This window comes from Entelurus aequoreus, linkage group LG11 (assembly GCF_033978785.1).
Source record: "Entelurus aequoreus isolate RoL-2023_Sb linkage group LG11, RoL_Eaeq_v1.1, whole genome shotgun sequence".
Classification (NCBI taxonomy): Eukaryota; Metazoa; Chordata; class Actinopteri; order Syngnathiformes; family Syngnathidae; genus Entelurus; species Entelurus aequoreus.
Genome location: NC_084741.1, coordinates 36,671,913 through 36,697,065, shown reverse-complemented (window position 1 = coordinate 36,697,065; position 25,153 = coordinate 36,671,913). Strand labels below are relative to the sequence as shown.

The 25,153-nt window shown below is 37.9% G+C and overlaps 3 protein-coding genes across 8 annotated transcripts in view; 1 reads left to right on the top strand and 2 right to left on the bottom strand.

Moving 5' to 3' along the window:
• Window positions 1-1,299: 1,299 nt before the first annotated feature.
• si:ch211-40k21.5 (uncharacterized protein LOC100332117 homolog) lies at window positions 1,300-23,037 on the top strand. Of its 6 annotated transcripts, XM_062063142.1 has the most exons (6): window positions 3,277-3,814; window positions 9,633-9,737; window positions 11,114-11,210; window positions 19,266-19,329; window positions 19,411-19,475; window positions 22,541-23,037. In XM_062063142.1, exons 1-6 carry the CDS (start codon window positions 3,621-3,623, stop codon window positions 22,565-22,567), a joined length of 552 nt encoding a protein of 183 aa, XP_061919126.1. In that variant the 5' UTR covers window positions 3,277-3,620; the 3' UTR covers window positions 22,568-23,037. The 6 variants fall into 6 exon arrangements, 1 of the variants encoding a protein (XP_061919126.1); XR_009827763.1 differs by lacking the exons at window positions 3,277-3,814; window positions 19,266-19,329; window positions 19,411-19,475; window positions 22,541-23,037 and adding exons at window positions 1,300-1,375; window positions 1,452-1,563 and having other exon boundaries at window positions 11,114-11,466; XR_009827760.1 differs by lacking the exons at window positions 3,277-3,814; window positions 19,266-19,329; window positions 19,411-19,475; window positions 22,541-23,037 and adding exons at window positions 1,302-1,577; window positions 4,082-4,496 and having other exon boundaries at window positions 11,114-11,466.
• Window positions 13,153-15,277, bottom strand: LOC133660057 (allograft inflammatory factor 1-like). The gene is made up of 6 exons (XM_062063143.1): window positions 14,147-15,277; window positions 14,001-14,062; window positions 13,849-13,915; window positions 13,731-13,772; window positions 13,504-13,669; window positions 13,153-13,432 (listed from the first exon to the last, which is right to left on the bottom strand). The coding sequence occupies exons 1-6, from the start codon at window positions 14,163-14,165 to the stop codon at window positions 13,345-13,347; spliced, it is 444 nt and encodes a 147-aa protein (XP_061919127.1). The 5' UTR covers window positions 14,166-15,277; the 3' UTR covers window positions 13,153-13,344.
• LOC133660055 (steroid 21-hydroxylase) overlaps window positions 15,824-25,153 on the bottom strand; it is a 21,642-nt gene continuing 12,312 nt past the window's right edge. Inside the window, exons 8-12 of the mRNA XM_062063141.1 lie at window positions 22,961-23,032; window positions 22,759-22,872; window positions 22,516-22,682; window positions 16,581-16,684; window positions 15,824-16,510 (exon numbers count right to left, since the gene is read on the bottom strand). Of these exons, the coding sequence (XP_061919125.1) occupies window positions 16,269-16,510; window positions 16,581-16,684; window positions 22,516-22,682; window positions 22,759-22,872; window positions 22,961-23,032 (699 nt within the window). The 3' untranslated portion in view covers window positions 15,824-16,268. The remainder of the gene's footprint in view (window positions 16,511-16,580; window positions 16,685-22,515; window positions 22,683-22,758; window positions 22,873-22,960; window positions 23,033-25,153) is intronic.

Below are 25,153 nucleotides of genomic sequence, written 5' to 3'. Positions count from 1 at the left end.
TCATTGTATTCCGTTTATATTTACATCTAACACAATTTCCCAACTCATATGGAAACGGTGTTTGTAATAATCCATACGTAGTAAATAGAGCAGTTACATAATACTATCCGATAGATAAATTATATGATAATGTTTTGTTTTGTATTGTTGTTTTAGCCTGTTACATACAACGTTGCAGTAACTCATGGCTGCAACCCTCCGTTAAACCTTAAATATCAATTTTTTGTAGTCTAGTATTTGTGAGGGAGGATAATGTGGTGCACACTCTTAACACAGTAGGGGGCCGTATTGAATTTGTAACGTACCCCGAACGGGACAAGCGGTAGAAAATGGATGGATGGAGTGCCTCCGCCATGTTATGGCAGTCTTTTATTAAGACTTCAGCGCTAATACCAAATCGCCAACTGTTTAACGTTTAATTTACATAAATTAATAGTTTTTCATATATATTTAAAAATATTTTTATCAATTATTTTTCAAAAATAACACCGGCCAAAATAGTATAACAAACAAAGGAAAAACAAGACAAAGCAAATAAAACCAAACAAAACAAAACTATCCCCCCCACTCCCACACACGTGTGAATACACATCCATTGAGGGAAGCTTATATGAACTAGAGAAAATACAAAATGAAAATAAATTAAAATAACAAAAAATAAATTAAATTAAATTAAATAGATAATAATACTAATAATAGTTGTTCACATTTTTGACATTAACATTGTGTAACTGCCCCAAAATGAGGCCATATGCCTTAAAGTTACCATTTAGTTTAATTATTTTTTTCAATGTCTGCATCCTATACCGCAACACCACTGCTGCTGGATGGTGCTTTTGATTACATAAATTCGGTGTTACTGAGAAAAAGGTTGACACTATGGGTAGTTTTGATTAAAACTTTTCCTGCTTTGTTTCTTATATGAACCTCTCCAAACCGGCATCTTCCCGAATCAAGTCTGCACATGCGCAGTAACATGGAATAGTCCACCATGAGACGGGAGGGGTAGCTTTACATACATGTATATTTCTTTAAAATAGAATAAAACCTAATCGTTTTAATGAGATGTTTAGGGGCCCAGGATAAGTCCGCTGCTGAATACAATTTGTTGAATACATGAGCCATATGTAATAAGTTGTCAAGTCATCATTAAATGGCCCTGATACGTCAAAAGGCATTAATAAATCATGTTATTTTCGAATACCCCTATAACTGATAACAGTAGTTTAGCCGGGATATGCTCATTTCAAAATTAAATTTATAGCCCCGAAATTGTATTGTTTTCATTTCGATGTACCGCCCTCTACCGTTTACCACTAACTAAGTGAGTTACATCCAGGTTGCCAGTTACGCCATCTTCGTCTAGCTGCTACTGGTAAAGTTACTAAACATGTCAGACCTTAATAAATCTAAAAAGCCTCGTTACGATTCTCAACTTATTCACGACAAAGCCAGGAACAAAACGAGGATTTGTATCGGGGATGCCTTTGAAAGATGGAGACGATTGAAGGCGGAGAAGATTTTTTCATCCGACGCCAAACTTGCTCATTTCCTCCTTGATAGGTACGTTTTTACATGTAAGTTTTCTTATTACTTGTAATAGATGAAAATGGACATTTCGTATGTAAACTATATTGTCCAATTCAGTCTATGATATTGTCTAACAAAGCTAGTATGTTCATGCAAAGAATGCTTAGCATGCTAGCCCGGTCAATGGGAGCATACAAAGTGACCGGCGTAATAAAGAACTTATGACCTAAACTTTCGTCTAAAGAACTCTAATTAAAAGTTGGACAAGCAGCACGGAAAATAAATCGGGTTTGGGGACGCAGTGGGAGTCTCGCACCGTACACCGGTCAAACTATGAGCGCCATTGGAGTAGGAGTGTATTTAGAATGAATGAATGAAATTACATTGTTTTCAATTCATATTCTACCGTTTGTGCAATGCAATTAGTCTGGGGGTTGGAAGCTGGATTCTTCCACATTCATCCCCGTAGCCTAAAAAGCAATGTATATTTCCATGGTGGTCAAACTAGACATTTTAGCAGGGTGATGCCAATTATCTGTCCCGACTAAAATATTGCTGCGTAATAAACCATCTTGCAAGAAGCATAAACAAGAAAAAAAACCCACAGCGTAGGACTCATCGCTTGCCATTTGAAGTTCCTTGGAGTAGGAATCGGATTCGGCTGCGTATCTGGCAACCTCAGTCAGGGAGAGAGGGCGGGGACTACAACATTTTGACTGTGATTGCAGTACCATTTCTGGCCACATTATTACGTGTGGCTACTTTAAAACAAAGAAGAAGAAAAAGAAACCCACGAAGAAGAAGACGTAAACAACAATGGCTGACAGCTCGCGTCCTATTCTCCCCGTAGACACTGGGAGGCAGAGAAAAAGAAAAGAAAGCACCGCGCAAAAAGCAACTAGACCAAGAGAGAAGTAAAGCTAGAGTAAATATTGGAGTGGCTTTTGAGCGGTGGAGAGTTATTCGAGAACGAGAGGATTTAAAAACAGATGCCAAGGTTGCAATATTCCTGTTGAACCTGTGAGTACAATATTACGCTTTTACAAACGCGTATTATTACTTATTTATTTTTTGATTCCACAAAATGTCTTCATTGTTGATGTTACGATGACTAACACTAGTTGCTAAGCTTTGCTGACATTAAACACAAGTTGTATTGTCACCCGTCTCTTAAAAATTGAATCTTCCCGTATTTAGAAGCATTGAGCTGTCAAGGGACGCACTTCGTCCCGTATTTTCATTAGCGTTAAACTCAAAGTAACCTTCATAAAATATTTTCATAACTTTTGGGATGATAATGGACTTAACAGCTAGTTGAATGACACATCGGCCATGGCCTGAGAGGGTCTTTATCACTTTCACTGGTACTTAGCAAGTTTGAAGAGAGTAGCAGGAACCCTGCCACACTGTAAAAACTACAAATGTGCTGACTTGCTTTACGGCATACGTCACTTCCCCCTTTTCCTATGCGTTACAAAGACGGAAGACGAGTTTCTCAATATATAATTTTTTGTGCCTTTAAAAAAAAATTAGAACTCTATGTTAAAACACTCTCTACCTCTAACAACCAAAAAGCTGTGAAAACGATGATGCTGTGTTCCAAATTTAAATTATTTACTGCAATTGTGTGAGCCTATGGTATTTTGTTTTTATATATATATTTACTTGTCCAGGGTGTACCCCGCCTTCCACCCGAACGCAGCTGAGCATCCCCCGCGACCCCAAAAAGGGACAAGCGGTAGAAAATGGATGGATATTTTGCATTCTATTTTAGTTACTTTGCATTTACAACCCCCTGGCGCTGTTTTGTACTGTTGTACTTATTTTGATTATGATTTCTCAACTGTTTGTAAATGTTGCAATTTATAAATAAAGGTTTATAAAATTAAAAAAAAAACAAAGACGGAAGACGACCCGAACGCCTAAGTTTGAAGAGGGTAGCAGGAACCCTGCCACACTTAAAAACTACAAAAAAAAAAAAAAAACTACAAATGTGCTGACTTGCTTTACGGCCTACGTCACTTCCCCCTTTTCCTATTCGTTACAAAGACGGAAGACGATGCGAACGCCTGTGTGTAGTTACTGCTATCATGGCAGAAGCCGAAAAACAACAAAAAAAACGGAAAATTTTGTCTGAGGAGACAAAAAAAAGAAAAAGGGAGTCTACCCGGATAAAAGGACAGTCAAGGATAAACATTGGCCCGGCGTTCAATCGCTGGCGTGCGCTCAAAGACGAGGAGGGATTTTCGACCGATGCTGCCTTGGCTCTGTTCCTGCTGGACCAGTGAGTGCATTTCGATGCTCAAATCAAAATTATTATGCTAATGTTGCCAATGGGTGAGGGCCGACATCCGGGCAACTGAACTACATACGGGTTCTTCGAGCCATAGCAACCAGAAACAAACCGTTGCCATTACTCTTTAACCTGTCGACCTACGCTGGTTAAACCCGTCATTCTGCCTCCAAAATGCCGAAAAACTGTGTGGTTTTTGGTTGTGCTAACCACAACTGGAAACAAGGAAAACAAAGGTTGTATTTTGTTTTCCCAAAGGCCGCTTCTTGAAGATAGCCGAAGTCGGGGCCGGTGGCAACAAGAGCCGCCTCACGCTGTCTATGTCGGTCGAGTTCCGCGACTACTTGGGGGACTTCATCGAACACAACGCCCAGTTGGGTCCCAGCAACCCGGGCATGGTGCAGGATGAGCCGCGGCGGGCCCTGAAAAGCGAGTTCCTAGTGCGGGAGAATCGGAAGTACTACATGGACCTGAAAGAGAACCAGCGGGGACGGCTCTTGAGGACCCGGCAGACCGTGAACAGGGGGCCCGGCTTGGGGTCAGACCATCGCGCTCCCGGCGCAGGGACTTATAGAGTTCCGCGACGCTTTGGCCAAACTTATTGACGATTACGGCGTGGACGAGGAGCCCGCGGAGCTGCCGGAGGGCTCGTCGATGACGTGGGCTCCAACAAGTACGGCGTGTTCACACAAAGTTGTTGATAACTTCCGCGTCTCTTTCTTAGTAGCGCGCAGGCTAAGCTAACTAGCAAGCTAAGCTAAACCTGAGAAGCTTTAAAGTTCACTGAGACGAGTCTGACGCAAATAATACATTTTCGTTTTTTCACACGATATGCGAATAAGTAAAAATGCGTAAATGAAGAGCTGGTTTGTTTTCAACTAATTCCCGGTTGCTAGGGGATTGGTAGGCGGAAGTGACGTGGGTCCGCCCTCACCCATTGGACATTTGAGTGGTAGCAATAAATATACACAAGCTTGATAGTTCGCCCCTCCACACTGACTGCACTATTTCTTATTCATTTATTTATCTATCATTCCACACAGCTAGCTATCTAGAATGATCTACCAAGCTTCTGGCAATCAGACTCCAACTGTGACTTTTTCACCACTGTGACATGTTTTCTTTAAACAGATAAAAAGGTAACACTTGGAGAAGCTACATGTGGCTATCACATCAATGATGTACATGCTAACTTAGTCCTAAGTGTCTTTTAACAACTATTCGCTCATGTTGTTAGTAAAATAATGTCTTGTTTTCAAAACACCAGTTGTGTACCTAAGTTGTTAAGCACAATATGTAATGCAGTAATTTATCAATCCAATCCAATCCACTTTATTTATATAGCACATTTAAACAACAAGAATGTTTCCAAAGTGCTGCACAGCCATGTTAAAAACAATATTAAAAACAATATTATGCTCCACCAATGACTGAATAAAAACAAAAAGGGGTAGAATAATATTTACTTCAACTCATGCCATTCTGCCCCACTAAGTAGTTCTCATACTGATGAAAGTTGACAGCTGCTCTATCATAAAACTGCACACTGAAATTATTCTGTTTAGATTAAGCAGGGCATTTTATTCATCCATTTTCTACTGCTTGTCCCTCTCGGGATCACAGGAGCAGCTGGAGCCTTTTATTTAATATTATTTGATTTTGTTAAAGCTGGGGTATCTTGAATTATATTAAATAAATAAATAATGATACATGGGTTATACTTGTATAGCGCTTTTCTACCTTCAAGGTACTCAAAGCGCTTTGACAGTATTTCCACATTCACCCATTCACACACACATTCACACACTGATGGCGGGAGCTGCCATGCAAGGCGCTAACCAGCAGCCATCAGGAGCAAGGGTGAAGTGTCTTGCCCAAGGACACAACGGACGTGACTAGGATGGTAGAAGGTGGGGATTGAACCCCAGTAACCAGCAACCCTCCGATTGCTGGCACAGCCGCTCTACCAACTTCGCCACGCCGTCCCATTATTATGGTATATTAACTAAAAAAATAAAGCTAGCATTATACAGTATATTGTAACACTAATGATTTCTGAAAATATCGTTTGTCTTCGTGTTGTCTGTGCCTTATAATTAAGTATTTTAGTAAATAAAAGATAGGTTGATTGGCAACACTAAATTAGTGCAGTGGTTCTTAACCTGGGTTCGATCGAACCCTAGGGGTTCGGTGAGGGTGGCTCAGGGGTTCGGCGGAGGTCAAGACATACCCGACACATCGTGTAAATAAAAACTTCTCCCTATTGGCGTATTACGGATACGGCAACAGCAGAAGTCACACTGAATTGCAGGTGTGTAATTTGTTGTGAGTTTATGCACTGTGTTGGTTTTGTTCTTTGAACAAGGTGATATTCATGCACGCTTAATTTTGTGCACCAGTAAAAAAACATGGTAACACTTAAGTATGGGGAACATATTTACCATTAATTAGTTGCTTATTAACATGCAAATTAGTAACTAGTCATTATTACGTACTTATTAATGCCTTATTCGGCATGGCCTTATTATAACCCTAACCAAATAACTCTAAATTAAGTAATTGTTACTTAGAATATGTTCCCCATACTAAAGTGTTACCAAAAACATATAACTTGAAGTCTTGAATTTGAAAAAAAAAACTTTTATTTTTCACTAAAGAAGGGTTCGGTGAATGCGCATATGAAACTGGTGGGGTTCGGTACCTCCAACAAGGTTAAGAACCACTGCCCTAGTGTGTGAATGTGAGTGTGAAAGTTGTCCGTCTATTTCTGTGGCCCTGTGATAGGGTGGTGACTTGTCCAGGGTTTACACCGCCTTTCGCCCGAATGCAGCTGGGATAGGCTCCAGCACCCCAGCGACCCCGAGAGGGACAAGCGGTGGAGATTGGATGGATGGAAAACCCCGGAGAACAAAAATCATTTGTCTTTGTGGCAGTCAACACCTCCAGATTTAACCAAAGGATTTAGAGAAAGGAGGGGTGAGCAGAGCCCACGAAGGAGCCTCCTCATTGGCTGACGCAATACTGTATATAGTGAAGCGTGTGCACGGTGCAAACTTGTTTTCAGTAAAGCATGGCTGCTGAACACTCACCTGGAAAGATTGCAATACCTGTGCTTAACTTAACAGCATATAGTGCTAAAAAAAAAGAAGAAAAGAAAAATGTTGTATGTCTTAAAAAAATAAAGAAGAGCCAAAACTTGAATGAATATTGGTCCAGCGTATTCGAAATGCATGGAATTGCAGGCCAGTCTTGGACTAACTTTAGACGCATAAGTGGCTGTTTTCCTTCTCGACTGGTATTCTAATGTTAAATTTTCCTATATTTTGTGTGTATCCTTTTGCGTAACGACATGTGTCACCGATAGTCTGCAACAAAATACGAACTAGGGGATCCTTCAATGCAACTTCAGACTGTCAACAACCTATGCCTGTGCACATACAGCTCTCGTGCCCGATTTTGTACATTTCCAGAGGGGAGGGAACTGGGAGGGACTATTGGCAAGGTGCGCAATGGGGGGGGGGGGGTGGGGTGGGTGCAATTTATTGAACAATAAATTGGCCCTAGTGTGTGATTGTGAGTTTGAATGGTTTTCTGTCAATCTGTGTTGGCCCTGCGATGAGGTGGTGACTTGTTCAGGGTGTACCTTGCCTTTCGCCCGAGTGCAGCTGGGATAGGCTGGGACAAGCAGTGGCAAATGGATGGTTGGATGTTTCCCATGTATTCGTAGTACTGTACTCCAAACCTGGATAGTATAACACTCCTTTCATACAAATAAAGGACAAAAGGAAATTAAGTCCACCAGTGTTTCTGAATGTTGGCATTGTGAATCCTAAGAATGTTTGACCTTTTTGTGTAATTTGTTACCGCTATGTGCAATCACCAATACATCCATTTCATATGTATGCCGATGTTTCTTATTTCTCCAACCACCTATTGAGAAATATATCATTTGGGTTTGATTTAATCTTTTTAAAGGGTATTTCAACATGTAAACAGTACAATATGTACTTAATTGTGATATATGTAATTCTACTAATGGCAATTTAGTCATTTATGCACAGATAAGATGTGCCTGTATCCAAATATTTCTTTGAATCACTTTTTGGTAACCACTAAGTTGTCGTTTGGAGTTGGTTTCAGCTTTTTAAAGGGTATTTCATCACATAAACAATACGGTATATACTTTATTATCATATATGTAACTCCTAAAGGCAATCTAGTCATTTACCCAAAGATAAGATGCGCCAAGATCACAATATTACGTTTAATCACTATATGGCAGGCAATAATATATTATAATATTTTAATTAATACATACAAACACTTTATAAATGTATTATGTGCATGAACAAAGAACAGTTAATATTGTATGTAGCTTCTGAACAAGAAATACGCTTTAACAGATCAATAGTAAATCAATAACATTACTTTACAATCTCATTAATGCCATATAAATGGCTAACTCTGTCATTTATTAAACTCAATAACGGCTTGATTATTTTCAAACACATCGTTATAATAACTACCAAAATAAAGTGTTTGTCTTACATGTAATACTGAGTTGCGGACAGACGAAGCCCAAGCAGTGCAGCTTTAACAAGTGGTGCGCACTCCTGCGACTAGGATACATTTTTGGCAGGTAATCGGTTTTTGGCACAGCACTGGTGGTGACAGTCTCTGTAACCAAACTAATCAACATGGGATACCCTACACCAGTGGTCCCCAACCACCGGGCCGCGGCCCGGTACCGGTCCATGGATCAATTGGTACCGGGCCGCACAAGAAATGAAAAAAAACCCCCAAAAAACACTTTTTTTTTACTAAATCAACAAAAAAAACACAAGATACACTTACAATTAGTGCACCAACCCAAAAAACCTCCCTCCTCCATTTACACTCATTCACACTCATTCGCACAAAAGGGTTGTTTCTTTCTGTTATTAATATTTCTGGTTCCTACATTATATATCAATATAAATCAATACAGTCTGCAGGGATGCAGTCTGTAAGCACACATGATTGTATTTCTTTATGACAAATAAAATAAACACCCCCACACCCTCCCGGTCCGTGGGACTAATTTTCAAGCGTTGACCGGTCCGCAGCTACAAAAAGGTTGGGGACCACTGCCCTACACAGCACGTTGGCCTTCTCAATAGGGAATTTCAGTGTAAAAGTAGTATGCATTACAGTGAGAAATTTTGTTCTTACCGAAGCACTTCCATCTTAAAATTTTACATTAAAAGGGTAAAAGAAGAAGCAAGTGAATACATATTTGTTTACAAATAAAAACAGACAGATTAAACTTATTACAGTAAACATGATGTTAAAGGTGCATTTATATATCCTTCTTCCTTGAGTCTCTTTTATTGCTAAATGAAACAAGATTATTATAATAAAAAAGGGATGATATTTAATCATGATTAATCCGAATCAATCCACATTAACCCTGTGATTAATCTGATTATCAATCAATCAATCAATCAATGTTTATTTATATAGCCCTAAATCACAAGTGTCTCAAAGGGCTGTACAAGCCACAACGACATCCTCGGTACAGAGCCCACATACGGGCAAGGAAAACTCACCCCAGTGGGACGTCAATGTGAATGACTATGAGAAACCTTGGAGAGGACCGCATACGTGGGTAACCCCCCCCCGCCCCCCCCCTCCCCGCCCCCCCCCCCCTAAACATAGTTTAACAGCACTAGCTTTTAAATCTGACTACTGTATATAATTTCACATATTAACTGAAATGCATTTATATTGACCAATGTTTTATGGATGTTGTACTTGTCCTTTGCCTTAGATATGAAAAATACGAGAAGGATCTTCTGACATCACAACGCCAGTCTATAGCAAAAGCTCCTCACCAACCTGTGTCTCCTGTTGTCTCTGACACGCAGTCGGAAAGGTAAAAAAAAGGTCTAAAGGCCATTTTGTTTGTATTGTTTTGAGATGACTTTTCCATTGTTGGAGTAGAGCCTTGACAAACGAGCATTGATCTTGATGCTAGCAATGTGCGTGTCGATTCTGTGATATCAATGGATCAACTAGTCCCTGAGGAATAGGCAGTGTGCATAAGACTACCGGTACATTAAAATGCAGTTTAGCCATTGTAAATAAAGATCGAGTAGTGCAAATATAGTGTACAAAGATTAAAGCATTAGAGGTTTGCATAGTGTAGTCATTTGGTTATAAAGTAGTAGTACAGTAGTTTTATGATATCATGTACAGCATTCACCCTGGACAGTAGACTTTTATGGTATCTGCTTTAAACACACCATCAGCAGCTTCTCCATATTTTCATGGATAAATGTCAAGCCGTGTAAATATTATTTCAACAGTCTTGTCTGGCGTTGGTCTCATTCAGTATGATGCAGACTAGCAATGATATGCTGGAATTGCGTCGGCAGGTTTTTGATGATTTCTTTATTTGACTTAATGAATATCTTCCACTTGTTCTTCTCAGCCCTGTCCTTCACACTCATTTACTTCCTTCTCGTGCTTGGAAAAACAAAGTTATGTCAATCCCTAACTAAAAGCCTATGCTATCAAGTAAGGCCAGATGTTTTGGTCGGATCTTCGAGGCTTCACTCTGACATTTGTTACTCCAACGAATGGCGGGATGCTTGTAACAAAAATTTTGCTTGCAATTTTAAGTATAAAAATTAGTCGAGAGACAGTTTTTCCTTCAAAACACTCTTCAGTTGAGGTACTGTCATTTGTTTGTAGCACACCCCCAGTCTTGTGGGACTGGGGCTGTGCGGTATGTCTGAAATATTTTTTTTATATATCTGGTCGATATAGATAATTATTGATATTTTTATGACCTATCAAAAATAAGGACCAGGGGAAAAAATAATTATACAATTTTTTATTGAAAATGTGATCCTCTCATTATAATTCCCTTAGCTATTAAGGCAGAAAAAAAAGGAAATGTCAACACAACCATGGAAAACACTCAATCATCCATCCATCTCTCCATCCATTTATTTTCTACCGCTTGTCCCTATCCCAGCTGCACTTGAGCGGAAGGCAGAGTTCAATGTCGACAAAATGTTAAAATCACATTGTATAGTTAATAATAACTTCGTAAAATTATGTTGCAAAAATAAGGAATACATAAGAAATGCTTAATTATGTGTAACAAAATAGCGCAAAATGTAGACATAGAAGATATATGTAGTTGTTCAAAGATGTGCATAATTTATCTGGCTCAACGTGATGTGCACCACACCACATACACTGTGCAAATGAATAATTGTATGCCTGTTTTTTTTTTTCAAGGAGACATCTGAATCCTATTACAGTCCAAAACAAGATCCATCCCCCCATCTTCATGGTAAAGGAAGAGGCCGAGGACGAGGCTCGGGCAGAGATAGAGGTAGAGGTATAACACGGGGTCATTTCTGTCGCCATTCCGAAAAAACTTTATGGAGAATTTAAAGCAAGCGGCCGTGTGACTGAATTCTTGCTGATATATTTTTTGTTTTTTTATATGGTCATGGGTGTTATTGTTTGTTTACACTGACAAAACCCCAACATACTTTTCATCATCTTAATTGTCTTCATTCACATTTAAATATTGATTGTTATATTGTATATCCTTTTGTAAGTAATTAAATATATATATTTGGAAATGTTTTAGTTGTGGCTTCTTGATATTCTACTTTTAAATAGTTTGACCTGTAAAAGTGGACAAACAAAGCACTAAAAACTCACCAAAATGGGTCTTAGTCTGCAGAAACATAGCAGCAATACCAGAAATTATTGCAAATATCTCTGCTCCTCATGGATCTCTGTATGTGTTGGTCTTTGCATTGTCATTTAATCAAGGGGAATTGCAAAAAACGATTGGTTTATTTCAATTTGTTATTGAAATACAAAACATAAAATTATTTTTGTGTTGAAATGCAATAATTGTATCTAAAAACACACACACGGGAAAACACACACACATATGATATATGCACACATATATCTCGGTTCAGGTTTTTGAACATGTATACATATATGTATAAGCATACCTGCACATATATACATATATGTGTGTGCGTGTATGTGTGTGTGTGTGTTAGTGTATGTGTGAGGTAATGGCTCATCAATCTCTTATTTCCAAACATTACTGCAAGCTTAAAGGTCAACACAAACGCACGCAAGTCTCGTTGGTGCGCTCCAAAACGTCAACCACCATGTTGCTACAATAAAAAACAAAAAATAAAAAACGTTTTACCTTGGGTCTGCAAACATTTTTGGCATTGTTGATCAATCTGGGAGTTTCGGAGTGTTAAACGAGCAGTGACTTCACATAGTCACGGCAGCGTTAGCACAAACCAGTAGATTGAGGCGGTCCTTAATCTGCTTGTGTCCCGGTAGTACCTTCTCTTTTGCTGTAATAGATCTGCTGTTGCATCTTTTTCGATCTCATCTCAATTAAAGACTTGCTGCGGTACAAAGCTCCCTTCGCTGATAAAATCCTCGAAATGAAGATGCTGCAAGCAGAAGGCTAGCTAAAACACTCGCAACCCGAAGCTATACTGTGAGAGTTTGGACACATTTGAAGTGTTTTTGAATACAAAAAATGATCTCTAAGACAGGCTCATAAAGCTCAGACAAGGTACAACAATTGTGGAAATAAACAAGTCAGAAGTGTCACTCAACACGGTCAAAGCTCTTCGAAATGGCTGCACTTGTGTGTACAGGATGTGAGGTAGGGGGCCCCGCCTCTTCAAAATGTCCGTGCCCTCGTCTACAGAAAGTGATGCCATCGAAGTGGCAGCCCCTGATGGTTTCAAGCGGCAAGCAAAATGAAAGAATAAAAGAAGCGTTTGTTCGCTAAGACATGGTTCACACACGGTCACATTTGGCGCGATGTAAAGGTTTGTAAACCGGAAAGGTCACAGATAGAGGTATTTACAAATCGAGATTCTGCTTTACTTTCTAATATATATTGACAAATGTTGTGTTTTAGACTACAATATTGCCCGATTAAAGACACTTATTACGCATGTCTAGCTTTTGTGCTATTGTGTGCCTTACCACTGTATAGCTCCTAGACCCCAGTAGCCTATAACCTAGCATATATACCTTTTTGTAAACGACTTCACTAAAATACAAGAAAAGACCAAACTTGTAGGCTCATTGGAGGACATTGTCCAGCTTTGCCCAACTAAATGAATTATATCATCCGATATCAATATCGGCTCGGGTCACCCTTAATCATACCTCCCTAACCTTTCAGATACTTTTTATTATTGAAAACTTCTTGAGTCAGTATGAATACGAAGAGACTACGATAATAATTACAGTTTTGGATTTAGGTCAATACTGAGGCTGCCGTCTCATTGCTGTTTATTTGTGATTGGACAACACAGGAAAGGACAAAGAAAAAGTATTTGGACTTTGAAGCCTCCACTGTATTGTACATTGGACTTCAAAACATTTACAGAAGTTCCGTAGAAAAGTGACAATTCTGTGATAAATTAGCAAGGGTGTTTTCATGTGGACATTAAATATCTTCAGGGTAGTTCTGAGAAGGTTTTAGCAGCAGGTGGTCCAGCATGTCTTCTCTCCTCTTGCTTGCTCATGCCTTCAAACATGAGGATCCTACAAAGGAGGACATTTGACATTCAGTAAATCTTTTTTTTCCCAAGGCCAGACAAATATGTCCCACTCACAGTTTTAGAATGGCATTTCTTTCCCCCAGCATCATAGTAAGGAAATCCTCATAGCTGAAGGTTTCCTTTGAAGTTCCTCCACACACTTCTGACATCATCTTCTTCAGCTCCATGTGAGTCTTAGCCACTCCCAGTTTCTCCAGCATCCGTTTTAACCCCATCATGTCTAAGAAACAAAGAACGCGGTGATATAGAATTAAAAAAAAAAAAAATCCAAAGTTGCTTACCGATGTCACCTTTGTCATTCAGATCAAACTCCATGTATTTTTCTGCAGCAAGAAAACAGTTGAGTCAGAATACGAGTACATTTTACTGAAATATTTGCACTGTGGAGACATGTGTTACTTTTAAACATGTCCAGCTTTTTAGGCAGGTCTTCCACTTCTGCATACTGCTCATCGGACAGAAAAGCCTTCAGGTAAAACAACATTTATCAGTTTCTCAACATTGTGTTGTATTGACTGAAACAGTCACATGATCTGAGTGTAACAAGTCACCTCATTGATGGATTTCAGTTTGTCTTCTTGGTGAGACTTAAGGATGCCGAACGCTTTCCCGCCTGCCACCCAAACAAACAAGGCACATTTGACACATTTTCAATGATTAGCTGCTGTTGGAAAAAAGTTCAGCAAAAAGCACCAACCTTGAGTACTGCTGTCCATTTGTGCTCTGCGGAACAGAAAGCTGCACGATTCGCTGTTGCTTCTTCTCCAAAGTGAGCTGGAAGAGGAAGTCAAGTGACACTTTGCTTGGTTTCATACGTGACTATTTAAAGCCACAACCAGGCGTTCACACTTTTTCACACGACCTGTGTTGTACAACATGAGCACACCTTGTAGTTCACATTCATTCACATTTTACTGCCACGCATGTGAAAGTCGGATGTTGCTCAAAGCAACTTTGTGCGTAGTAATGAAGAAATGTACATTTCCTAGAGATATTGTAGTAATATACATACTGTAGTAATATATGTACTTATCCAGCAGGGGACAAATAGAAAACAAAACAAAACAGCAGCATTTTTTGAGCCTCTTCTCATGTGGACACACCCATCCAAGCAGTTCAGGTACCACAACCACCTCAGCATGTAAAATTTACAGTATTATTATATTACTACTTTTGTTTTCTCTCTAAAAAAATCCTCTAGAAATGTAAATGTTTTTCTTTTAATATTACTTATATTATTTTGTAAAAATGAAAACAACCTCATATTCTCCAAATAGTGCAACTTTTTCTAGTAGTACTATATATTTTTTTGTAAAATTGTATTTTATTAACATTTTTCATCAACAAATAAGAACTCTAACATTGCAACATTTTCTTCTTGTAAAAATGCCACTTTCTCTTTTTTAATTGCTCCTTGTATATAAAACTATACATGTAACTCTTTTTTCCTCTTATTATTGCCACTTATTATTATTATTATTCAAAATAGTATTTTTTTAAACTAATTTTGCAACTTCTGTTGATTCCAATCACAACTTAAAAAAGACGACTCCAAATATTGCATTTTTTTCTTATTATATTACAACATACGTTTTTTTAAATTGATTATTTTGTCCAAATACAGTATAGCAACTTTATGTTTGTAATATTGCATTTCCTTTTCCCATATAATTAATTTTTCCTTTTACTACATTATTCCAACTTTTTTCTGGAAAATTACTACTCATGTTTTATTTCTTTAAAAAAAAAGATGACTTTCTATTCCAATATTTAAAAATTCGGCTAAAATCGCTTTTTGTATCATATGTTTGTTTTTGTGGTAATATTACAGTTTTTTGCTCTTACAAAATAATAACTTTAAAACGGCGTGGCGAAGTTGGTAGAGCCAGCAATCGGAGGGTTGCTGGTTACTGGGGTTCAATGCCCACCTTCTACCATCCTAGTCACGTCCATTGTGTCCTTGGGCAAGACACTTCACCCTTGCTCCTGATGGGTGCTGGTAGCGCCTTGCATGGCAGCTCCCGCCATCAGTGTGTGAATGTGTGTGTGAATGGGTGAATGTGGAAATACTGTCAAAGCGCTTTGAGTACCTTGAAGGTAGAAAAGCGCTATACAAGTATAACCCATTTATCATTTATTTATTTTTAAAAAAATCAGCAAAAACTGACTACTACTGTATTCTCCAAATAGCGTATGTTTTTTAATCTTGTAATATTATATTGATTTTTTTCCAAATGCAGTATTACAACTTTTTTTTTTGTTGGTAATACTATGTTTCCTTTTCAAACAATGACACTTTTTTCCCTCTCTTGTAACATTACAACTGTATTCTCCAAATATTGCAACTTTTTTCAAGTAATATAAAACATCCTTAAATTTGACATTTGTCTTCATATTGCAACTTTTTTTTAGTAGTTTTATCAATTAAAAAAAGTAATTTGTTCTACATTTTGCTACTTTTTTCTCTAAATATTGTGATTCTCCCCTCTCCCCCCATATTACAAGCTTTTTTCACCAGGACTTTACATTTTTACCTTTTCCCCTTTCTAATTATGACCTGTAATTCCTTCATATGAGCGACTAGAACTGTAGACAGAAATATTTCCAATCATTGTGTAATGTTGTCCTCTCTCCACGCGGTGTCACTGTTTCTCATGATAAAGAAATCAGAAAAAAATCATTCTCAGGATGAAAATCCCATTTAATTAGAAAAATGTGTGCATTAAAGTTGTATATTTTGTTTGTAAAAGCGGGTATGAAATATTCCACATTTAGGACAAAGAAGTGCGGAATATGTAATTGCATGTTTTTAAACATGATTATTGTCGTGGTCGTGCAATAACTGTGTAAGGCTTGATCTTGAGCACCACACTAGCCACGCCCCTCACGTCTGGTAGACATGTTTCTCCGTCAGGAAGGACAAAGTAGAAATCTCGGAGCAAATACGCCGTGAGGAGAAACAACTCCGTTTTGGCAACTGCCTCGCCCAAGCACAGACGAGCGCCAGTCCCGAAGGGGATCAGGTTTTTGGGTGAAGATCCTCCTCCCTCCAGAAAGCGCTCTGACAGACAGAAAGGTGTGATAATGCAACATGGGACAAACAAATATAATGTTTGCTATCAAGCACTAACCTGGTTTGAAGCTGTGAGGCTCTCTCCAAACTGCAGGATCGTGGTGAGCTCCGAAAAGATTAGGAATAATCATCGTGTTCTTGGGAATAAAGTAACCTGCAATGCTGCCGTTTGCAAGTGCAAGAAAAAAGAAAAAAAAACACTTAGATCATACTATCAAGAATATTAATTGTAACACGTTTTAATCACACATCGAAACACATTTAGTTGGATATCAGTCAGCGTGTGTAAGAATGAAGTATTAAAGTGCGCTAATTATTAGGGATGTCCGATAATGGCTTTTTGCCGATATTCCGATATTGTCCAAATCTTTAATTACCGATACTGATATATACAGTCGTGGAATTAACACATTATTATACCTAATTTGGACAACCAGGTATGGTGAAGATAAGGTCCTTTTTTAAATAAAAAAAAAAAATGAAATAAGATAAATAAATTAAAAACATTTTCTTGAATAAAAAAGAAAGTAAAACAATATAAAAACTAGGGCTGTGAAACTTTGGGTGTCCCACGATTCGATTCAATATCGATTCTTGGGATCACGATTCGATTCAAAATCGATTTTTTAGTTTTAGCAACTGCTAAGTAAAGGAAAAGGGGTAGGATTAAATAGGCTCTGCTTCTTCCTACTCCTTTTTGATGTTGAATAGAGCAACTGAAAATTGTGATGTATCATGTTGTATGCATGCATGTTCCAAATAAACTCAACTCAACTATAGCAGAATAAATTAGTGCTGTCAAATGATTATTTTATCAGACTATTCACACTTTTGAATTTGGATTAATTATGATTAATCACGGTTGCAAAAAAAACGTTGCTTAACTTATTTATGCATCTTTTGTTGACTATATTCCACCAGTGTTGTCTTTCGTTGTGCTCGTAGTGTTTTTGCTTGCTGCCGCCTCAAAATCCTGTTTTTCTTTTCTATTTCAAATGCGTTGTGCTTTTAGATGCTACTATAAACACCATCAGATTGCTACAATATATGCAAATTACCTTGGTTTTATCTAAAGTGTGTTTTGAAACATTTTCAATTTTCAGGTAACTGTCCACAGCTAAGATAAAGGAACGTGCGTGATTAATCTGCATTTATACATGATTAATCACATGAGTTAACTGCTTACATTTGGCAGCCTTAGTTTAAACACATTATATGTTTAATAATTGTCCATCTGGAGTTTTTTTTTTTGCACACAAAAAGTCTTATTTGTGTTTTGTTTTCATTTTGTGTGTTTGTGATGACACTTGAAATCTCCACATGGACCAGATGATATTTCATTATTAACAATAATAATGCTGTTTTGCTAGATTTAATTTATTGGCTGGTTAGTGATTTGTTTTTAAAGGGGAACTGCCCTTTTTTGGAGTTGTGCCAATTATTCACAATCCTTATGTTAAACAAGAACACATTTTTCTTTTTTTATGCATTATAAATCGTTAAATATGGCAATGACAAGGTGGCTAACAATGCAGCTAATGGGAGTACACTATTGCGACCAAAAAGCCCTTTAAAGAAACATCCAAAAAACGCCAAACAATACTCCCATGTTGTGACCTGAATAATAAGGAAGTATTAGCGATATTGTTATTACAAGCGCTTATGCAGACACACTATTTTTTTTACACAGAGAAGTAATTAGCTTATGCAGGTAATGACATACTGAGCTGCTGCATCGCCTCTAAGTTAGTAAAAGTAAATTATAGATTATGGATATGGATAGTAGAAAGTTGTTGCCATAAATCGGGAAGATGGTCAACATTGACATTCAACTTACACCGGGAGATGGCGAGAAAGACATGGAAAAACGCTTGTTTTGAGTCACCTATTTTGAACATGTGATGTTCTTGTCTTACAAAAGGATTGTGAATGATTGGCAAAGTTAAAACACAGTGACGTTCCCCTTTAAAGAGGACCTTTTTTCAATGTATTTTAATTTAAGATGGTTGAAGTCTGAATGAAAACATAGCCAGATTCTATGGTGGCTGAGAAATGTCATAACAATTGGAAAGGCTGCAGCACAACAACTTTCACACACAACACAACAGCATTAAGCAATGTGACGGACATGTCAAAAGTGACAGCGGACAAGAAAGTGCCATCAATCACAACATCTTTCTTTCACGTACTTTTGCAAGTTTGTTCATTAAATCGTTATTGTGGCTGAAAGTTGTTGTGTTGTGGCATTTGCAATTGTAATAGCTTTTTGCAATCATGTTGTGGCACCAAGTGTTTGTGTTGTGGAGTTTGCATTTGGTGTGGATTTTGCAATCCTGATTTTGTGTTGTGGCTATTGCGTTTGCAGTATATTTTGCATTCGTGTTATGGCTGAAAGTTGTGTTGCGGCTTTATGTTGTGTTGTTTGCATTTATTGTTGATTTTGCAATTGTGATACTGCTCAAAGTTGTGTTGTTTTTCCTGTTGCATGGGTTTTCTGGTGTTTATGTGTTTGTGGTTTTGCATCATGTTTGTTTGGACGTAGCTGCACATTGCTCCTGTCGGCCACCTGATGCTAATAAACAATGTATGATAGGAAAACCTTTAAAACAAAATAAATAAAATAAAATAAAAATAAATCTTAGCAGGCATTTTAATGCTTACTGTAAAAAGGTAGATGTTAAATTATGATTGCTAACATCAAAACAATTACCAAAAAAAAATAAAAATGCATTTTTCGTTCCAGTTCAGTTTTTGTCCACTGGGTGGTGCTACTGGACTGACCAGCACAGAAGTTCAACCAAAACCAGGTTAATTTCCTTCAGCTATTTTGCATTCAAATGTCAAGTGTGGATGAAGGTTCTCATTCATCCAGGTCACTGTCATCTCAGGGCGTTCAATCGATCGCAACTGGACTGCTTGGTTTGTCTTGGAAGACGTTTCGCCGCCCAGCCGAGTAAGTTTCATCAGTTTGTGCTCATGGACTTGGATTGGTCAGTTCTAGTCCAAGTGATGCAAGAATTCCAAAGCAATTTCCAAACTGCCTTCAATAAGTTACATTCAATTTGATATTTAATGCCTCAATGTAGATTGTGTTTGACATTGTGTAAGTCAGGGGTCCCCAACCTTTTTTCCACCAGGGACCGGTTTAATGTATGCATTATTTTCACGGACCGGTTTTCCACGTGTGGCAGATAAAAACAGCAAAAAAATGAGAACTCACTACAATGCTGAAGTAGTGGGAGCCCTGAGCATGTTTCTTTGCAAAGAGATGGTCCTTGGCACGTTGATGGCATATACTATGCACCAGTGTTTCTTAACCATAGGGCCAACCATTTTAGGGGCCAGCGAGCGCCCCCTAGAATTTAATATATCTGTTTTTTTCACCTGTGGTACACATAGGCCACGTCGGTACTGAGTTGCAATACACTTTTCCACCACTTGTGGCAGTAATGACAAAATAAAACAAACAGAAGAAGTCTGGCACTAATGTCATAGAGGCATTTCTTAAGCGCAAAAAATATGACTAAAGTGGTGAAGCTATATTTTCATTTGCACTTTAATTTTATTGACAGTTTAGTTAAGAAACATCGATCCATCCATCCATCCATTTTCTACCGCTTGTCCCTTTCGGGATCGCGGGGGGTGCTCGAGCCTATCTCAGCTGCATATTTATTATTAATTTAGTTAATTTATTTTAGCACAACATATTATATATTGTTTGTAAATGTATTTTGTCTAATCAGCCTAACCTTAGCCTAAGGTTTATTTGTTAAATTAATTATATGATCTTTGTGATTACATGCTTTTATATAATTTTAAAAGGTAGTAAACTGTAAGTAGGTTAGATATTTTGTTTTTATAGAATATGATTAAAATCAAGAGTAAGCTTACTAATTTAGTGTTAATATTGGAGAGGGACAGCGTGGCGAAGTTGGTAGAGTGGCTGTGCCAGCAATCGGAGTGTTGCTGGTTACTGGGGTTCAATTCCCACCTTCTACCTTCCTAGTCACGTCCGTTGTGTCCTTGGGCAAGACACTTCACCCTTTGCCTCTGATGGCTGCTGGTTAGCGCCTTGCATGGCATCAAGTGTGTGAATGTGTGTGTGAATGTGTAAATGTGGAAATACTGTCAAAGCGCTTTGAGTACCTTGAAGGTAGAAAAGCGCTATACAAGTATAAACCATTTATCATTTATTTATTTAGTGGTCCCTCTGTAGTGGAAAAGTTGGGTCTTGAGGTCAAACAGGTTAAGAACCCCTGCTATATACAATGACCCTGCAGATGGCAATTAGATTTTGGCTACAATCTGGCACATTAAAATGCTATATGTTCATTAATGTGCATTAATGTACTATAACAAATGGTGACTTCCTATCAGGAGTTGTAATATACATCTATAAACAAGCTTATTGGTGTGTTTAGTGGGACAGGTGAAAGTTAAGTTGGAGAAAATGCGTTAGTTTATAAATTAATTCCGGTCCACGGACCGGTGGTCGGGGACCACTGGTGTAAGTCATACACCGACTGACCACTTCAATGTGTATACAACCCAATGAGATCAAAAAGATCAATTTTGATTGACCCTGTCAACAATATATTCGTTGTTGTTGAGTACTGATAGCTGTTTTCAATTGTATTCAGAGTCATGTACATAAATGAGCTGATAAATATTAGAATACACCCTCAACAACAATATTGTATTGGATTTAATGAGATCATGCTGGTGTACATGATAAAGTACACTGCAAAAAGTCAGTGTTCAAAAACAAGAAAAAAAAAAAAAAAATTTAGGGGTATTTTATTTGAACTAAGCAAAATTATCTGCCAATAGAACAAGAAAATTCGGCTTGTCAAGACTTTCCAAAACAAGTAAAATTAGCTAACCTCAATGAACCCAAAAATACCTTAAAATAAGTATATTCTCACTAATAACAAGTGCACTTTTCTTGGTAGAAAAAAAAAAAGAAGAGACCTTTTTGCTCAATATGTTCAAAAATATTCTTAAATGAAGTAAATGCTAGTGCCATTATCTCGACATAATAATATGCGCTCGGCATTACATTTCTTGAAACCAGCAAACTTACACTAAAAACAAATTTTTGTTTTTCTTAATGGAAAGGCAACAAGGCAACCGCTTGTTACTCTCGGGGTCTACTAGCCGCTCAGGCAAAACATATTGTCTAAAAATGCATTTTCCCATCCATAACATGACATCATCGCGCCAAGTGCGTGCTCTTTCAGTCAATTAGTGCGCGAGGAATATATATATATATATATATATATATATATATATATATATATATATATATATATATATATATATATATATATATATATATATATATATATATATATATATATATATATATGTATATATATTAATACATATACGTATATATGCAGGCTGGCCCCCGGCCAAAAATTTTTCAATTGTAATTTTGAAGAATTCATGTTAATGTGCATAAACTATTTCTGTTCAAAATTGTTAGAAATGTCACATGTTAAATGTTTAAATATTAACTGTCAGTTTACTGTACTGTGCCAACTGTACTACTTTATGATTACGTATTTTCTATTGTTTCATTGAAAATCCGTTTTAATTATGAGACAACATTGTGTCAAAGTCATGATTTTTTTTTTCATGCTTGAAATAAGAAATTATTACGTTGAAAAAGCAGTTTTATACTTGTGAGTGTTGATGGCATAGCTTTGCAACACTTGATATTCTAGTTTCAAGCATGTTTTACTCAATATAGGTCATAAAATCTCAGCAACAAGCTGTAATATCTTACTGAGATCATTTAGGACCAAAACACTTAAAACAAGTAAAACACTCTAACATAAAATCTGCTTAGTGAGCATAATTATCTTATCGGACAGAAAATAAGCAAATATCACCCTTATTTGAGATATTTAATTTTACTTAGATTTCAGTTTTTGCAGTGTAGTGGTAAAATAATACAATATACAGTAAATAACTTTAATGTCACTAACCTGCTATCTCGGATTGTTCTGTGAGGTACCGCCAGAGGAGCAACAGGCCTGAGTCGGAGCACCTCGTTGATGAGGGCACACAGGACGGGAAGATTGTGCCTCTCGCTGTATTTTGGGTAGTGACCCTCTGGTGCGCTGCACAGCTCCTCATAGACCTGAGTCTGGACCTGAAGCAGCAAGTAGGAGAAGGTACAGTACCCGTATAGTACTTGTACAGTAAGTGAAGATTTGTATTCCACTTGCCTCTGGACGGTGCAAGAGGAAAGCGATGGTCCAGTTGAGCCAGGCAGCCGTGGTCTCTGTCCCCCCAATGAGAAGGTCCACGGTGGCCATGTGGACATGAGTGTCTGTCAGGAGCTGAGGGCCAAACAACCACAACATCCTTTGTGCTTTATACAACGACATACATGTCTTATTCAAAAGAATGAGGTGATGGATGGATGACCTCGCCATGTTCGCTGTCGAGGCCCTGCAGGAAGTAGCCTGTGATGGTGTCTTCTGGTTTCTGCTCTTGGGCCTGCACATTCAGAAAGGGGGGGTGGGGGGTGCACCTTGAAACCTTTTTGTCCGATAGAGATGCTAAAAGCCAACCAATCTACGTCAATATATGCATAGCTAGCTGAACAAAACATCCATGGTAGCTTTGTTTTATAGGTGTCAAAAGAAATGAGTGGAACATGTAACTAGAGTTGTCAAAAATAACAAGTTTGCTTGTCAGGAACTCGCATGGTGGTAGTTGGTGCGACCCCAGGATGCAGAGATAGGAAGCGACACGCAGGCAATAAGGAGGTTCAATGACCAAAAGGCACAAAATGGACATTCGTCGCAATAAACCGGTGTCGCAAGGAAGGCGACACTCACAGAAAAACCCTGCTCATTAGTGATCAGAGGCAAGTGAGCCCACTGATTAGCTAGATAAGCGGGAGTGGGTGCGGTAAACACCGCTCAGAAACGAGACATCATCAAAACAGGAAGTGGAACAAAAATAGCGTGAGACAGGAAGTAATACTTAACACAGGAAAACAACACAAAAAACAGCCAAAACTGTCATGTATATCATGACATAACTCATGCAATTAGTCATGAAAAATATTACATTCATCTTGTGTATATACACAGTATGTTATGCAACCAATTTGGACTGCACATGCAAGCGGTAGAAAATGGTTGGATGGATGCTCCTTTACCATCTAATCTATTCTAACGATACAATTGCATTTAGGTCCAAACATTGGGGTCTTTTGTAAGTTAATTGAAATTATGCAAGCAATTCATACAAGTAGTAATAATTGTGATTAATCTAAATTCAAATGTGTGATTAATCGGCTTAAAAAGATTAATCGTTTGTCAGCACTACTAACACCATATCTCAATAATAATGAATTCATTTAACTTTTACAATCAGTTGAGGACCAATAAAAAAGAAAAAAGGCCGCGGGCCTGAATTGGCCCCGAGGCCGCAGTCTGGACACCCCTGATTTAGTCTCTAATCTGGGATGGTGCATGGACTCACTATCAATAAACTTCATACGCATCTTGAAAAATTTGAATATCTTGGAACAGTTCAATTATTTCTCTAGTACAATCAAAATAAATGTGTATATATTGTTAATATTTTAATTTCTTAATTTTGATGACTATATAATAATAAATTATAAATGAATATTAAAAACACAAATTTAGTATCGCATATTGTGATTTCAAAAACATTGCCTTTGTGAATTACATTTATTTGCATACTGTGCACATTTTTAAAATAAAGACTTTCAATGAACTATGGACTACTACTAATATTGAGTGTTTATTTACATGAAATATAGTAAAACACTCCTCCATACGCCATCAGCCTGATTTGTATAAACTACCCTGAACTGTGAAATGCTGTGGAAACACAAACCACACACTTCTACAGGAACCTATAGATCCAAGAACCAGAGGTTCCAGGAACCAAAAGTTCAGCTTTTGGTGGAAAAGGGCCTCCTGATATCAATAATTTGATACATTTGGAGGACTGTTCGAGAAAAGCGGTTGGATTAAGTCATGTGATATTAAAATCATCTGTGCCGCATCAATAAGAAATGCAAAATTTACTACTAAGGCAGTCCCTATTTTAGGTTTATATTTAGGTTTATGTGTGTGTGTATTATATTGTCCTCTTTAATATATCCCAAACATACCTCAAAATGTGTATATGCTTTTTGTGTTGTATCTGTATATTAGTTGTGTCCAAAAGCCATTGCGTGGCCAAAGTATGACCATTGGAATCATTGGTATCAAGCTCGGTTTTATCTCTAGTAGTTAATACAGTTTTAATTTTTTAAAGCATATTCTAAATTTTTTTAGTCCTAAATTAAGCATTTTCAAGCATAAACATGACTAAATAAACTGAACCCACTCAGTGGCTTAGTGGTTAGAGTGTCCGCCCTGGTTGTGAGTTCAAACCCCGGCCGAGTCATACCAAAGACTATAGAAATGATGCTTGGCACTCAGCATCAAGGGTTGGAATTGGGGGTTAAATCACCAAAAATGATTCCCGGACGCGGCCACCGGTGCTGCCCACTGCTCCCCTCACCTCCCAGGGGGTGAACAAGGGGATGGGTCAAATGCAGAGGATAATTTCGCCACACCTAGTGTGTGC

Coding starts and splice junctions, on each gene's coding strand:
- LOC133660057 (XM_062063143.1), bottom strand. Junction 13,916..14,000: donor AACTGAAATCCATCAATGAG/GTGACTTGTTAC, acceptor TTTTACCTGAAG/GCTTTTCTGTCCGATGAGCA. Junction 13,670..13,730: donor GAATGACAAAGGTGACATCG/GTAAGCAACTTT, acceptor TTTGTTTCTTAG/ACATGATGGGGTTAAAACGG.
- si:ch211-40k21.5 (XM_062063142.1), top strand. CDS start 3,621: ATGGCAGAAGCCGAAAAACAACAAAAAAAACGGAAAATTTTGTCTGAG. Junction 9,738..11,113: donor TCTGACACGCAGTCGGAAAG/GTAAAAAAAAGG, acceptor TTTTTTTTCAAG/GAGACATCTGAATCCTATTA. Junction 11,211..19,265: donor AGGCTCGGGCAGAGATAGAG/GTAGAGGTATAA, acceptor TTTTCGTTCCAG/TTCAGTTTTTGTCCACTGGG.